General features: G+C 41.5%; 1 protein-coding gene across 1 annotated transcript; it reads right to left on the reverse strand.

Annotated features, from left to right (window-relative positions):
• Positions 1–10565: 10565 nt before the first annotated feature.
• On the reverse strand, positions 10566–12609 carry LOC138657894 (serine/threonine-protein kinase SBK1-like). The gene is made up of 3 exons (XM_069745502.1): positions 12400–12609; positions 11539–11727; positions 10566–11141 (listed from the first exon to the last, which is right to left on the reverse strand). Exons 1-3 carry the CDS (start codon positions 12607–12609, stop codon positions 10566–10568), a joined length of 975 nt encoding a protein of 324 aa, XP_069601603.1.
• Between the last annotated feature and the right edge of the window lie 796 nt (positions 12610–13405).

A 13405-nucleotide genomic window follows, 5' to 3' on the forward strand; every position in this document is an offset into this window, starting at 1 on the left:
CAGGTCTATTAGATAGTATTAGGTCTAAAAGTGCTACTCCTCTGGTTGGATTCTGCACCAATTGTGAAAGATAATTTTTCTTGGTTATTAGCAGAAACCTGTTGCCTTTATGGGTTTCACAGGTTTCTGTTTCCCAGTTAATATCCGGGTAGTTAAAGTCCCCCATAACCAGGACCTCATGATGGGTTGCAGCTTCATCTATCTGCTTTAGAAGTAGACTTTCCATGCTTTCTGTTATATTTGGGGGTTTGTAACAGACCCCAATGAGAATTTTGTTACCATTTTTCCCTCCATAAATTTCAACCCATATGGACTCGACATCCTCATTCCCTTCGCTAATATCCTCCCTTAAAGTGGACTTTAGACAAGACTTTACATAGAGACAAACCCCTCCTCCTCTCCGATTTTTACGATCCTTTCTAAACAGACTGTAACCCTGTAAGTTAACTGCCCAGTCATAGCTTTCATCTAACCATGTCTCGGTTATTCCCACTATGTCAAAGTTACCTGTAGATATTTCTGCTTCTAGTTCTTCCATCTTGTTTGTCAGGCTTCTGGCGTTTGCGAGCATGCAGTTTAGAGGATTTTGTTTTGTTCCAATCTCCTCACTGTGGATTGTTTTAGAAATGTTCTTACCTCCCTTCTGAGTATGTTTTCCTGGGTCGTCTTTGTTCGAGTCTAATGTTTTTCTTCCCGTCCCCTCTTCTTCTAGTTTAACGCCCTCCTGATGAGTGTAGCGAGTCTTCTGGCGAATGTGTGTTTCCCAGGTTTGTTGAGGTGTAGTCCGTCTCTGGCGAGGAGTCCATCATACCAGTAATTCACACCATGGTCCAGGAATCCAAATCCTTGTTGTCTGCACCATCGTCTTAGCCAGTTGTTTGCATCAAGGATCCTGTTCCATCTCCTGGTGCCATGCCCGTCTACTGGAAGGATAGAAGAAAAAACTACCTGTGCATCCAGTTCCTTTACTTTCTTCCCCAACTCTTCAAAGTCCTTGCAGATTGTCGGTAGGTCTTTCCTTGCCGTGTCATTGGTGCCAACATGTATCAGAAGAAATGGGTGGACGTCCTTGGAGCTGAAGAGCTTTGGTATCCTATCGGTCACATCCTTGATCATCGCACCTGGAAGGCAGCATACTTCTCTTGCAGTTATGTCCGGTCTGCAGATGGCTGCTTCTGTGCCTCTCAGTAGTGAGTCTCCCACCACCACCACTCTTCGTTGCTTCTTGGCTGTACTTTTTGCTGTCACTTGTTGCTGTGTGCCCTTTTCTTTTTTGCTTGCTGGTATTGCTTCATTCTTAGGTGTGCCATCTTCATCCTCTACAAAGATTTGATATCGGTTCTTCAGTTGTGTGGTTGGTGATTTCTCCATGGTCTTCTTGCTTCTTTTGGTCACATGCTTCCACTCATCTGCTTTTGGAGGTTCTCTGACACTTTTTTCACCTTCTGTGACCAGTAGTAGTGTTGACCCATATACCACTCTAACAATTACTGGTTTGGTGAGCATCACCAGGGGTATTGCGTGACGCTGGGCAAAAGCGGATGACATAAAATTACCCTCTGCCCCAGAGTCCATGCATAGCTCTAGTAACAAAGCAAAAATCTGTATTTAAGTGTGAATCATACAGATGATCCCACTAATAATAAATCATAACAAAGCAAAAAAAGTGGAAGTTAAAACATAACTTTTAATACTATAAAGTTAGTTAAAAATAGTCACCCAAGTGAACAAATAAGACACATGGGCCACGTCTCCACCATATATAATGGATATCAGAGACTGATAAGCCCCAGACAGGGTAAAAAAGTTACCGACCGTAATTTCGGAACCTATATTTCTGAGTCTGGGTTCATGAAAGCTGTGTCAAAACATCTAAGAGACAACAGCAATCCCCATGCACTCAGATATGTATATCAACAATAGACAGTTAACAACAGGTACTGCATAAAGTGCTAACTGTAGCTTTAAGACAAAAAAACAGGAACGGTCTCACCAATTCCATCAGGTGGACACAGAAGCACCAGGTGTTTCTTTAATCAGATGTACATCCGGATCAAAAGGAGATGACAATCCCTATGTCAATCCCTATGGGGCTACCGGTAAGCTATCCCCAAAGCTCCTGCCCTTACAATCTTTGCCACGCTGTATTTTCTGCACCATGGGCACAGCAGATTTGGTTTTCCATGGTTTTCCATGCTACTGTAAACCTGATGGAAAACTACTATGAATCCGCAGCGGCCAATCTAACCCTAACCCTAGTTCTAACCCTAACCCTAACCATAGTTCTAACCCTAACCCTAGCCCTAACCCTAACCCTAGTTCTAACCCTAACCCTAGCCCTAACCCTAACCCTAGCCCTAACCCTAGCCCTAACCCCAGCCCTAACCCTAACCATAGTTCTAACCCTAACCCTAGCCCTAACCCCAGTCCTAACCCTTACCCTAGTTCTAACCCTAACCCTAGTGGAAAAATAAATGTAAATATGTTTTCTTTATTTTATTGATGTCCCTACCTATGGGGGTGATAAAGGGGGGGTTCGGAGGGCGCACTGTGTATGCGCCCGCCATTTTGGAAGAAGACGGCGCCAATGGAGCAGACAGACGGACAGCGGGAGGCTCGGTAAGTATGAGGGGGTGGGGGAGCATGGGGTGGTGGGATCGGAGCACAGGGTAGCATTGGCCATGGCTGGATTGTAATATTTCACCAGTTGTCATAGGTGAAATATTACAAATCGCTCTGATTGGCTGTTTCACTTTCAACTGCCAATCAGAGCGATCATAGCCATGGGGTGGTGAAGCCACCCCCCCCCCGGGCTGAAGTACCACTCCCCCTGTCCCTGCAGATCGGGTGAAATGGGAGTTAACCCTTTCACCCGATCTGCAGGGATGCAATCATTCTGTGACACACCATATGCGTCACAGGTCGGATTGGCACCGACTTTCATGACGCATACGCTGTGTCACAGGTCGGGAATGAGTTGTTTTCAATGTATTATTTCATGAGAGGTTCATGAAGTCAAAAGACAAATCTTCTAAATTATGCAATAATCGCATTATTAAATCAATTAGGGCCACGGCCATGTTTACCTGGTTATTGGCTGTTAAGTGCAGTGTTTGCTTCAAAGTGCTCAACGGTGTTATGTAATAATACTGTGCGGTGTTCCATGCTTCTGTTGGAAGACAACATGGACAATGTATGTATCATAGAAGTCACTGAACTCTATATTAACATAGTAACATAGTAACATAGTTAGTAAGGCCGAAAAAAGACATTTGTCCATCCAGTTCAGCCTATATTCCATCATAATAAATACCCAGATCTACGTCCTTCTACAGAACCTAATAATTGTATGATACAATATTGTTCTGCTCCAGGAAGACATCCAGGCCTCTCTTGAACCCCTCGACTGAGTTCGCCATCACCACCTCCTCAGGCAAGCAATTCCAGATTCTCACTGCCCTAACAGTAAAGAATCCTCTTCTATGTTGGTGGAAGAACCTTCTCTCCTCCAGACGCAAAGAATGCCCCCTTGTGCCCGTCACCTTCCTTGGTATAAACAGATCCTCAGCGAGATATTTGTATTGTCCCCTTATATACTTATACATGGTTATTAGATCGCCCCTCAGTCGTCTTTTTTCTAGACTAAATAATCCTAATTTCGCTAATCTATCTGGGTATTGTAGTTCTCCCATCCCCTTTATTAATTTTGTTGCCCTCCTTTGTACTCTCTCTAGTTCCATTATATCCTTCCTGAGCACCGGTGCCCAAAACTGGACACAGTACTCCATGTGCGGTCTAACTAGGGATTTGTACAGAGGCAGTATAATGCTCTCATCATGTGTATCCAGACCTCTTTTAATGCACCCCATGATCCTGTTTGTCTTGGCAGCTGCTGCCTGGCACTGGCTGCTCCAGGTAAGTTTATCATTAACTAGGATCCCCAAGTCCTTCTCCCTGTCAGATTTACCCAGTGGTTTCCCGTTCAGTGTGTAATGGTGATATTGATTCTCTCTTCCCATGTGTATAACCTTACATTTATCATTGTTAAACCTCATCTGCCACCTTTCAGCCCAAGTTTCCAACTTATCCAGATCCATCTGTAGCAGAATACTATCTTCTCTTGTATTAACTGCTTTACATAGTTTTGTATCATCTGCAAATATCGATATTTTACTGTGTAAACCTTCTACCAGATCATTAATGAATATGTTGAAGAGAACAGGTCCCAATACTGACCCCTGCGGTACCCCACTGGTCACAGCGACCCAGTTAGAGACTATACCATTTATAACCACCCTCTGCTTTCTATCACTAAGCCAGTTACTAACCCATTTACACACATTTTCCCCCAGACCAAGCATTCTCATTTTGTGTACCAACCTCTTGTGTGGCACGGTATCAAACGCTTTGGAAAAATCGAGATATACCACGTCCAATGACTCACCGTGGTCCAGTCTATAGCTTACCTCTTCATAAAAACTGATTAGATTGGTTTGACAGGAGCGATTTCTCATAAACCCATGCTGATATGGAGTTAAACAGTTATTCTCATTGAGATAATCCAGAATAACATCCCTCAGAAACCCTTCAAATATTTTACCAACAATAGAGGTTAGACTTACTGGCCTATAATTTCCAGGTTCACTTTTAGAGCCCTTTTTGAATATTGGCACCACATTTGCTATGCGCCAGTCCTGCGGAACAGACCCTGTCGCTATAGAGTCACTAAAAATAAGAAATAATGGTTTATCTATTACATTACTTAGTTCTCTTAGTACTCGTGGGTGTATGCCATCCGGACCCGGAGATTTATCTATTTTAATCTTATTTAGCCGGTTTCGCACCTCTTCTTGGGTTAGATTGGTGACCCTTAATATAGGGTTTTCATTGTTTCTTGGGATTTCACCTAGCATTTCATTTTCCACCGTGAATACCGTGGAGAAGAAGGTGTTTAATATGTTAGCTTTTTCCTCGTCATCTACAACCATTCTTTCCTCACTATTTTTTAAGGGGCCTACATTTTCAGTTTTTATTCTTTTACTATTGATATAGTTGAAGAACAGTTTGGGATTAGTTTTACTCTCCTTAGCAATGTGCTTCTCTGTTTCCTTTTTGGCAGCTTTAATTAGTTTTTTAGATAAAGTATTTTTCTCCCTATAGTTTTTTAGAGCTTCAATGGTGCCATCCTGCTTTAGTAGTGCAAATGCTTTCTTTTTACTGTTAATTGCCTGTCTTACTTCTTTGTTTAGCCACATTGGGTTTTTCCTATTTCTAGTCCTTTTATTCCCACAAGGTATAAACCGCTTACACTGCCTATTTAGGATGTTCTTAAACATTTCCCATTTATTATCTGTATTCTCATTTCTGAGGATATTGTCCCAGTCTACCAGATTAAGGGCATCTCTAAGCTGTTCAAACTTTGCCTTCCTAAAGTTCAATGTTTTTGTGACTCCCTGACAAGTCCCCCTAGTGAAAGACAGGTGAAACTGCACAATATTGTGGTCGCTATTTCCTAAATGCCCAACCACCTGCAGATTTGTAATTCTGTCAGGTCTATTAGATAGTATTAGGTCTAAAAGTGCTGCTCCTCTGGTTGGATTCTGCACCAATTGTGAAAGATAATTTTTCTTGGTTATTAGCAGAAACCTGTTGCCTTTATGGGTTTCACAGGTTTCTGTTTCCCAGTTAATATCCGGGTAGTTAAAGTCCCCCATAACCAGGACCTCATTATGGGTTGCAGCTTCATCTATCTGCTTTAGAAGTAGACTTTCCATGCTTTCTGTTATATTTGGGGGTTTGTAACAGACCCCAATGAGAATTTTGTTACCATTTTTCCCTCCATGAATTTCAACCCATATGGACTCGACATCCTCATTCCCTTCGCTAATATCCTCCCTTAAAGTGGACTTTAGACAAGACTTTACATAGAGACAAACCCCTCCTCCTCTCCGATTTTTACGATCCTTTCTAAACAGACTGTAACCCTGTAAGTTAACTGCCCAGTCATAGCTTTCATCTAACCATGTCTCGGTTATTCCCACTATGTCAAAGTTACCTGTAGATATTTCTGCTTCTAGTTCTTCCATCTTGTTTGTCAGGCTTCTGGCGTTTGCGAGCATGCAGTTTAGAGGATTTTGTTTTGTTCCAATCACCTCACTGTGAATTGTTTTAGAAATGTTCTTACCTCCCTTCTGAGTATGTTTTCCTGGGTCGTCTTTGTTCGAGTCTAATGTTTTTCTTCCCGTCCCCTCTTCTTCTAGTTTAACGCCCTCCTGATGAGTGTAGCGAGTCTTCTGGCGAATGTGTGTTTCCCAGGTTTGTTGAGGTGTAGTCCGTCTCTGGCGAGGAGTCCATCATACCAGTAATTCACACCGTGGTCCAGGAATCCAAATCCTTGTTGTCTGCACCATCGTCTTAGCCAGTTGTTTGCATCAAGGATCCTGTTCCATCTCCTGGTGCCATGCCCGTCTACTGGAAGGATAGAAGAAAAAACTACCTGTGCATCCAGTTCCTTTACTTTCTTCCCCAACTCTTCAAAGTCCTTGCAGATTGTCGGTAGGTCCTTCCTTGCCGTGTCATTGGTGCCAACATGTATCAGAAGAAATGGGTGGACGTCCTTGGAGCTGAAGAGCTTTGGTATCCTATCGGTCACATCCTTGATCATCGCACCTGGAAGGCAGCATACTTCTCTTGCAGTTATGTCCGGTCTGCAGATGGCTGCTTCGGTGCCTCTCAGTAGTGAATTTGAATTTCTGAGTGCGGAATAGGACTCTATTGATGAGATAAACCAGATACAGACTGTGAACCTATTAGGCGGTCAGGCCTGTGTTCTTTTGTGTGATGTCCTTTGTTTTAGTGATGAGGCAAAGGTGCATCTACATATGAAATGACTATTGGCCTCCAGCCTAATAGGAGATACAGGTGTACACTGTGGAAATCTGGAATGAATAGCCTCTATCCTGTGTGTGACCCATCATTATCTACATATGTACACAGCTCCTGGGGGTTTCCATTATAAACCACTGCTCATGAGATAGACATCCTGTCTTCGACCTATGGATATGTATATTGATACACAATGCCTGTGGTGTTTGAACGATAAACCATTGTTCATTAAATGGACATTTTGGAGCCAGCCCAAATGGAGTTGGACCTGTCCTACACAAGAACTTTCTTTCCAAGCAGGAGGATGCCATCTGCAGGAAGGTGATGATTACTGCAGCCAATGTCAGTGTTCACACTACCGGAAGATGATTGAACGTTTGCCACAGAAGATACCGGAAGAGAGGGACGGAGTTGTGGGTTGTATGTGGGAGTGGAGGTGAAATCTTGGTGTAAATGGAGAAAGAATCAAGACCATCTCTCTCTCTCTCATTATTGCCATGAAGAATCATAGATATGTGTATTGGTATTTTCTCTAACTATAGGACATTGAAGAAAAGGTTTTATTGTTATATTATTATTTGAATTGTCATATTACTATCTTATCTTACTTGTCATTAAATATCTTTATCATTTTCCCAAACTTGAGTTATTGATTATATACTAAATATATTCAGGATGGCAAAATACCTCCAACAGCTTTGTACATCTTGTATATGCGTGTGTAATTCATTATTTGATGGGGGTTATAACCACCTCCATTTACATGCTATTAGACATCTACAAGCTGTGGTTTTCTATATTTAAGCAATATTAAAAATCTACAAAATTGCTTTGGTCTATTGGGTAGATCATTATTTGGCGTGAATGCCACTCCCATGGCCATCCCATCCAAGTTCACAAAATATTGAGGAATGTAAATCATGTGTTAGCTTTTTATAGCTGATTGATGTTTATTTTATGATCTTCATTAATTTATGGTTTTTATATCTAGTGGAAATGAATCTGCAATGTTACCGTCACATCAGCATAGTATCTCCATAGCTGGTACCTCCTTATCTTCTTTTTATTTACATTTAATTATAGAAGCATCCAGTGACATTAGACTGACACTAGTGAATGAGCAAATACTAGAGACAGATGAGGTAGAAAGGCATGCCAGACTAATTGTAATAACAAAAACCAGGAGAGAAGTCACACAGCGTACTGAAGATGCAATGCAGGCAGGACAGGCAGCTCCTGGAGCAGAGGCTGCAATGACAGAAGATGTTAGGGGTAAACAGCAGGGGAGCTAACAGAGTCAGCTACCAGGTGCCGGCAGCAAGCTGGAGAACATTTGTTAGCATGGGGTCTCAGATTATGGGATCATGGGGCAGATACTATAATTCTGGACAATCGAGAAGCTATAGGACTATGTAGTATTTGTACTGATCCCATGGTACGTCTAAAAATGAGACATGCAAGGGACACTGTGGAGAACTTCTCTGTGTCGCACTTTGTGAGAGAATCTGTGTCACAAGTGTATGACTCTTCTATTGAATTAATACCACAAAGTCGATGGGAATCTCTTGCAGATGGAGTTCAGAGATTGAGAGAAATCGCATGCATAGGTGGTATAACTCGCAATCCTTTGCCAGATTTGAACGATCACTTTGCTGTTGTAGAGGATTGGAAGGGACCAGAAGCTGCAATGCCAACAGTAATATAAAGTAAAAGATCTGAGGAGAAAAAAGTAAATTGCAAGTCACCAGGCCCAGGAAGGTGTTGACAAATAAGATAGGGGGTTGGAAAGATAGAGGTGGGACACCTGATGGAGACATATGAAGCCCCTACTGTAACCTCCCCTTACACTCCTCCAATACCAAGGCATACTGTACCCCCTGCCCTGATTCTCTCATGGACTAATTTAATTGTAGATTTTAGATAAAAGTTGAGGAACATCCCCTGAGAATTGTGCTTGAACAGTTTTGCCATTTTTGATGTTGTCTATTGATGTTTGTTTTCGTTCTAGAGTTTTTAAGAAGAGAAATATTCCTGTGAGCATACTATGATGTATGCCCTGGCTGAGTTATGTGATAAATTGGGTTTGGTCTCGGTGATACATAAATGTGCACTTCTCATTTGAGGGTTTGTAATACCTTCCAGCTGGCAGACCGCTGTCACTTGGTGCTAGACCTTGATGATGTTAAATGGCGAAAGACCACAACAGATGCAAGATGATTCTGTATGTTGGGGCCGTGTGAGAGAAGCAGACAAGGAAAAGAGGGGGTGAAATTACAGACAACGAATTCAAGACTAGTGTGAGATGACTGGGGATATACTGGGGGTTGACTAAAGAAATAGATGACTTATTTGTCCTTCATGTTGTTTTTGACACTGTTAGTAATGAGCGAGCACTAAAATGCTCGTTGCTTGGGTCGAGCAATTTGTAATACTCGGATACTCGGCCAGAACAACGAGCCCAATGTAAGTCTATGGGAAACCCGAGCATTTTTACCGCAATCCCCCGGGGGTCCCTTTAAGGTCTAAAAACGTCTGAAAATGATGAAAACACTGCTCAAACCACACAGGGACATCACGGGGATCGCCCCTGGAAGCATTTCTGACTCCCAGGTCACAGCTTTGAGCAATGTTGTCACAGTCTTGCGCCATTTTTACAGGCACACCCAAAATGTTTTCTACCTCATGTCTAAGAAAGTGTCAAAATAATTTGTCCAAAATCAAAGAAGGCATTTCAACAAAGTCCCAACAACAAAAAACTCCCACACATGTTTAATACTTGTAAGATATGAAGAGATCCAAGACCAATAAATATTAAAATTAATCTTTATTCAATATAATTAAAGTGCCATATAAAAAAGAAAAATACCGTCCTGGGACACGGAGCGGAAAAAACAAGGAGGAGATATTACATCAACTTACCAGTAATGAAATTCATATACCAAAGAGCCTACACAATATGTAATACCCAAGAAGATATATATTATTAAATATATTGGACCAAATTCCATGTACATAGCTCCTGGAAATCCGGCTCAGAAATAAGACTGCATGTGAATTATATCCCCGTAAAGAGTCTCCTTAAAGCCGTGTACTGGTAAAGAAAGAGGCACCAAACAGCACCAGAGTCAGTATCTAATATCACCCAGACCCAGAGGCCAAAACAAAGCAATAGTGACCATGAAAGAAATGGGCTGTGAAGCCCCAAAATAATTATCCTCTAAACATTAATAGTAACATGTGATTTGGGGTTCAGGATAAAACTTTAATTTTTATTGGTAACAATTTGTAATAGCAGATTTTTGATCCCTTTCACAACCTTTAGGGGTCAAAATGAACCAAAAAACTTCAAATTTACTTTGTTAATTTATTAAAACATTATTCACTGTGAGTTAATTTTCATGTTATCTTTATTCCGTGAGTCATTATGACCATAACAATCCATTTTCTATATTGCTTTTTATGTTTTGTTACTTTTATGAAAAAACTGACGTAAAAATATTTTGGGAGCGTCCCATATTCTTATACCCATAACATATAATTTTCTGTTTTACTCGAGACAAACGCTCTTCATTACTAAGATACAAGTCTGTTTTATTCATTTATTTATAAATTTACAATATTTCACAGTCTGCTTAGTAGACATTAATGATTAAAAAAATAAATATATTTCAGTTTTTATGTCATAGATACAACATATCAGGTGCTTTGGTCTCTGAAGATACCTCGTCTTTCCACGGCAGGTGCATATACTTCAGAATGTCAATGGCCGAGCCTCTCTGCCCGGCATTTATTTCCAGCAGCTCCCAGAACATTTCTCTGGCCTCCACTGAAATTTTCTTCCATTTCTGTGGAGCCTTTGACAGATCCCCTCCCACCTGCCACCAGGCAAACCCTTTATAATATTGATCCCCACGTACTGCTCCACGCCAAGGGAAGAGTCGAAAAAGAGCAACATGGAGAACTACACCAAAAGCCCAGACATCAAGACTAGGATGTAGCAACAACTGATCTCCTGGTCTTAAGCAGCAGTGCTCTGGGGCATAGTAGGGTTTATACCAGGGCACAAAAGGAACATATGTGCCCTGGAGCCTGGTGAGGCCAAAGTCTGCCAGCTTTATCCAGTGACATTCTGTGTCCATCAAAAGAATATTATTCGGCTTGATATCCCGATGAACCATTCCTCTGTTGTGCATAAAGTCCAGAGCACTGGCGATCTGAGGAACACAGCGCTTCAACATGTCCTCCTGCATGCCGACCTAAGAAAGACAACAGAGGAGATCACACAGCTGAACAGGAAAACGTATCTGATATAAGGGGACAGAGGACTTGTAGATATCTTCTACTAATAGATATAATTCCTGCCATCAGTTCTTCTCTGCTCTTCATTAGTTATATTCAATTATGTGAGATTTCCACTAATAATTAAATATCTCTCACATAGAGGATGTTACCAGCTCACACATTCTCCTCCACCCTAAACCTGCCTAACTATGGGGTCCCATACTTCTACATCCCGTAATATGAGGTTTATATCTCTGTAGAAATAGGGGGATGTTAGACATCAGATCTACAATAAGACCACTATTTGTTCTAAGATAGTATGAATAATGTTTAGAATGTGTAAAAGTGGAAAACAGCAGCATAAGATCTTACTTTAGGTTTAATGATGGACTGAAGATTTCCTACCGGTGCCACTTCCTGAACAAACACAAAATCCCTACTGGTCTGGAAGAAGATGTCGTGAGTAAGGATGATGTTCCGGTGGCCACTGAGGGTTTGTGAAATGCAATATTCCAGGAAGAAGTTGTATTCTGGAGTCTTCTTCTTTGACCTAGGCTGAACCTAATGGACAAATGTCTTTTTTCGGCCTTACTAACTATGTTACTATGTATGTTACTATGACATCATTTTTATTGCCACGGTCTGTCCTGTTGAATTAACATTATAATTATTACTATGTATGACCCTCGTACTCCATAATACTGTCAAAATGATACAAAAACCTGATCAATCACTTTTCACAGGAACATTCACAAGATTAGAAGGTAGAGGTGCAGAATTCTCATCACGTGTGGTGGATAGGATACAACTAGGGTCATACTTAAAGACTGTTAACTAGTGATGATCGAGTATACTTGCTACTCTAGAATTACTGAGCATGCTCGGGTGGTCTCCAAGTATTTCAGCATGTTCAAAGATTTAGTTTATATCGACATAGCTGCTTGATTTGCGGCTGCTAGACAGCTTCAATACATGTGGGGGATTCTCTGTTTGTTAAGCAACCCCCACATGTATTCAAGCTGTCTAGCAGTCGCAAATCATGCAGCTGCGTCATCATAAACTAAATCTACGAGCAAGCCGAAATACTCGCAGACCACCAGAGCATGCTCAGGAAGTCTCTAGTAACGAGTATTCTCGCTCATCACTACTGTTAACAAGTACAGTTTGTCAGGATACAAGAAGCTTTCACTTTCATCTTTCACATTTATCTAAAACCGCCCTGTTGGCTCAAACATCTTCATAGTCATCATCCATCATCATCATCTCACCTGAATGTTTGTGCTTTCCCATGTGTACATTTCCAAAGGATCCAGTGCCAAGTTCTAGCAAAAGTTCAAAGTGGTCGGTCACTTCCATCATCTTCAGGTCCTTGGAAGTCTCTGATATACGATGAAGAAGGTGTTTTGCCATGTTCTTGTTTGCTTCCTTGATGTTGGCGGCCATTCTGAATAAAATGAAATGAGATATGGTATTGAATATAGAATGAATCTTCGTACAGACCCATAATAACATACTGTGATCACCACATGTAAACTTTGGCTATAAATACACAGTTGTATAATAGTGTGCAGTCACTGTAATGATGTTCCGGCATTGTATAATTCCCCAGAGATCTGCAGTAATACCGTCTACTACATCCTGTGCAATACTTATCATATATTCACCTTTATAGATGGAGATAGAAGATGTCTGCTGCTATGGAAAGAGATGATAGTCAATGCTGAGCTCCTCCTGTCCACCAACAAGTCTACAGCTCGATGCTCCTCAGAGGCCAATACTGATCACCACTAATTCCAGAGTGGAGTAGATGTCACTGAGAGGAGGAGACCGGTTATATCTGGGAAGAGCAGGGGGTTGTTAATGAGACGGACATTGTCATTGGCTGAGACTTACTGTCTCGATTTACATATGAACTGACCTCCATAAGTCTCTGGAGGGAGAATGCTGGGACCTCAGACCCCATATGAATGGGGCCTGTGGGTGCGGCTCAACCAATGTCTATGAGAAACACCTGAAAATGTCCCTCAGATCCTATCTTAATAGTAAACGTATCACATGTGAGAGAAATGTCTGAGAAAAGTCTCCAAGATGGCATGCTAGCTTTATTGTTGACTTAATTTGCATATGAATGGTGAATGAGAACCATAGAGTCCTCTTTGTAATGCTGGGCTGAGACAACAATAAGGGATGGAAACTTCCTGTCCTGCCCAATGATACCATCTACCATTGTGCTGGTAAT

Source organism: Ranitomeya imitator, chromosome 1, assembly GCF_032444005.1.
Source record: "Ranitomeya imitator isolate aRanImi1 chromosome 1, aRanImi1.pri, whole genome shotgun sequence".
NCBI classification, from domain to species: Eukaryota; Metazoa; Chordata; class Amphibia; order Anura; family Dendrobatidae; genus Ranitomeya; species Ranitomeya imitator.

Bases quoted from the DNA above. Each gene is read 5' to 3' on its own strand.
- LOC138657894 (XM_069745502.1), bottom strand. From the start codon at position 12,609: ATGGCCGCCAACATCAAGGAAGCAAACAAGAACATGGCAAAACACCTT. The intron at 11,728-12,399 runs GTTTGAGCCAAC...TTTGTCCATTAG, and splicing joins TGGATGATGACTATGAAGAT to GTTCAGCCTAGGTCAAAGAA. The intron at 11,142-11,538 runs GTAAGATCTTAT...TGTCTTTCTTAG, and splicing joins AGTCCATCATTAAACCTAAA to GTCGGCATGCAGGAGGACAT.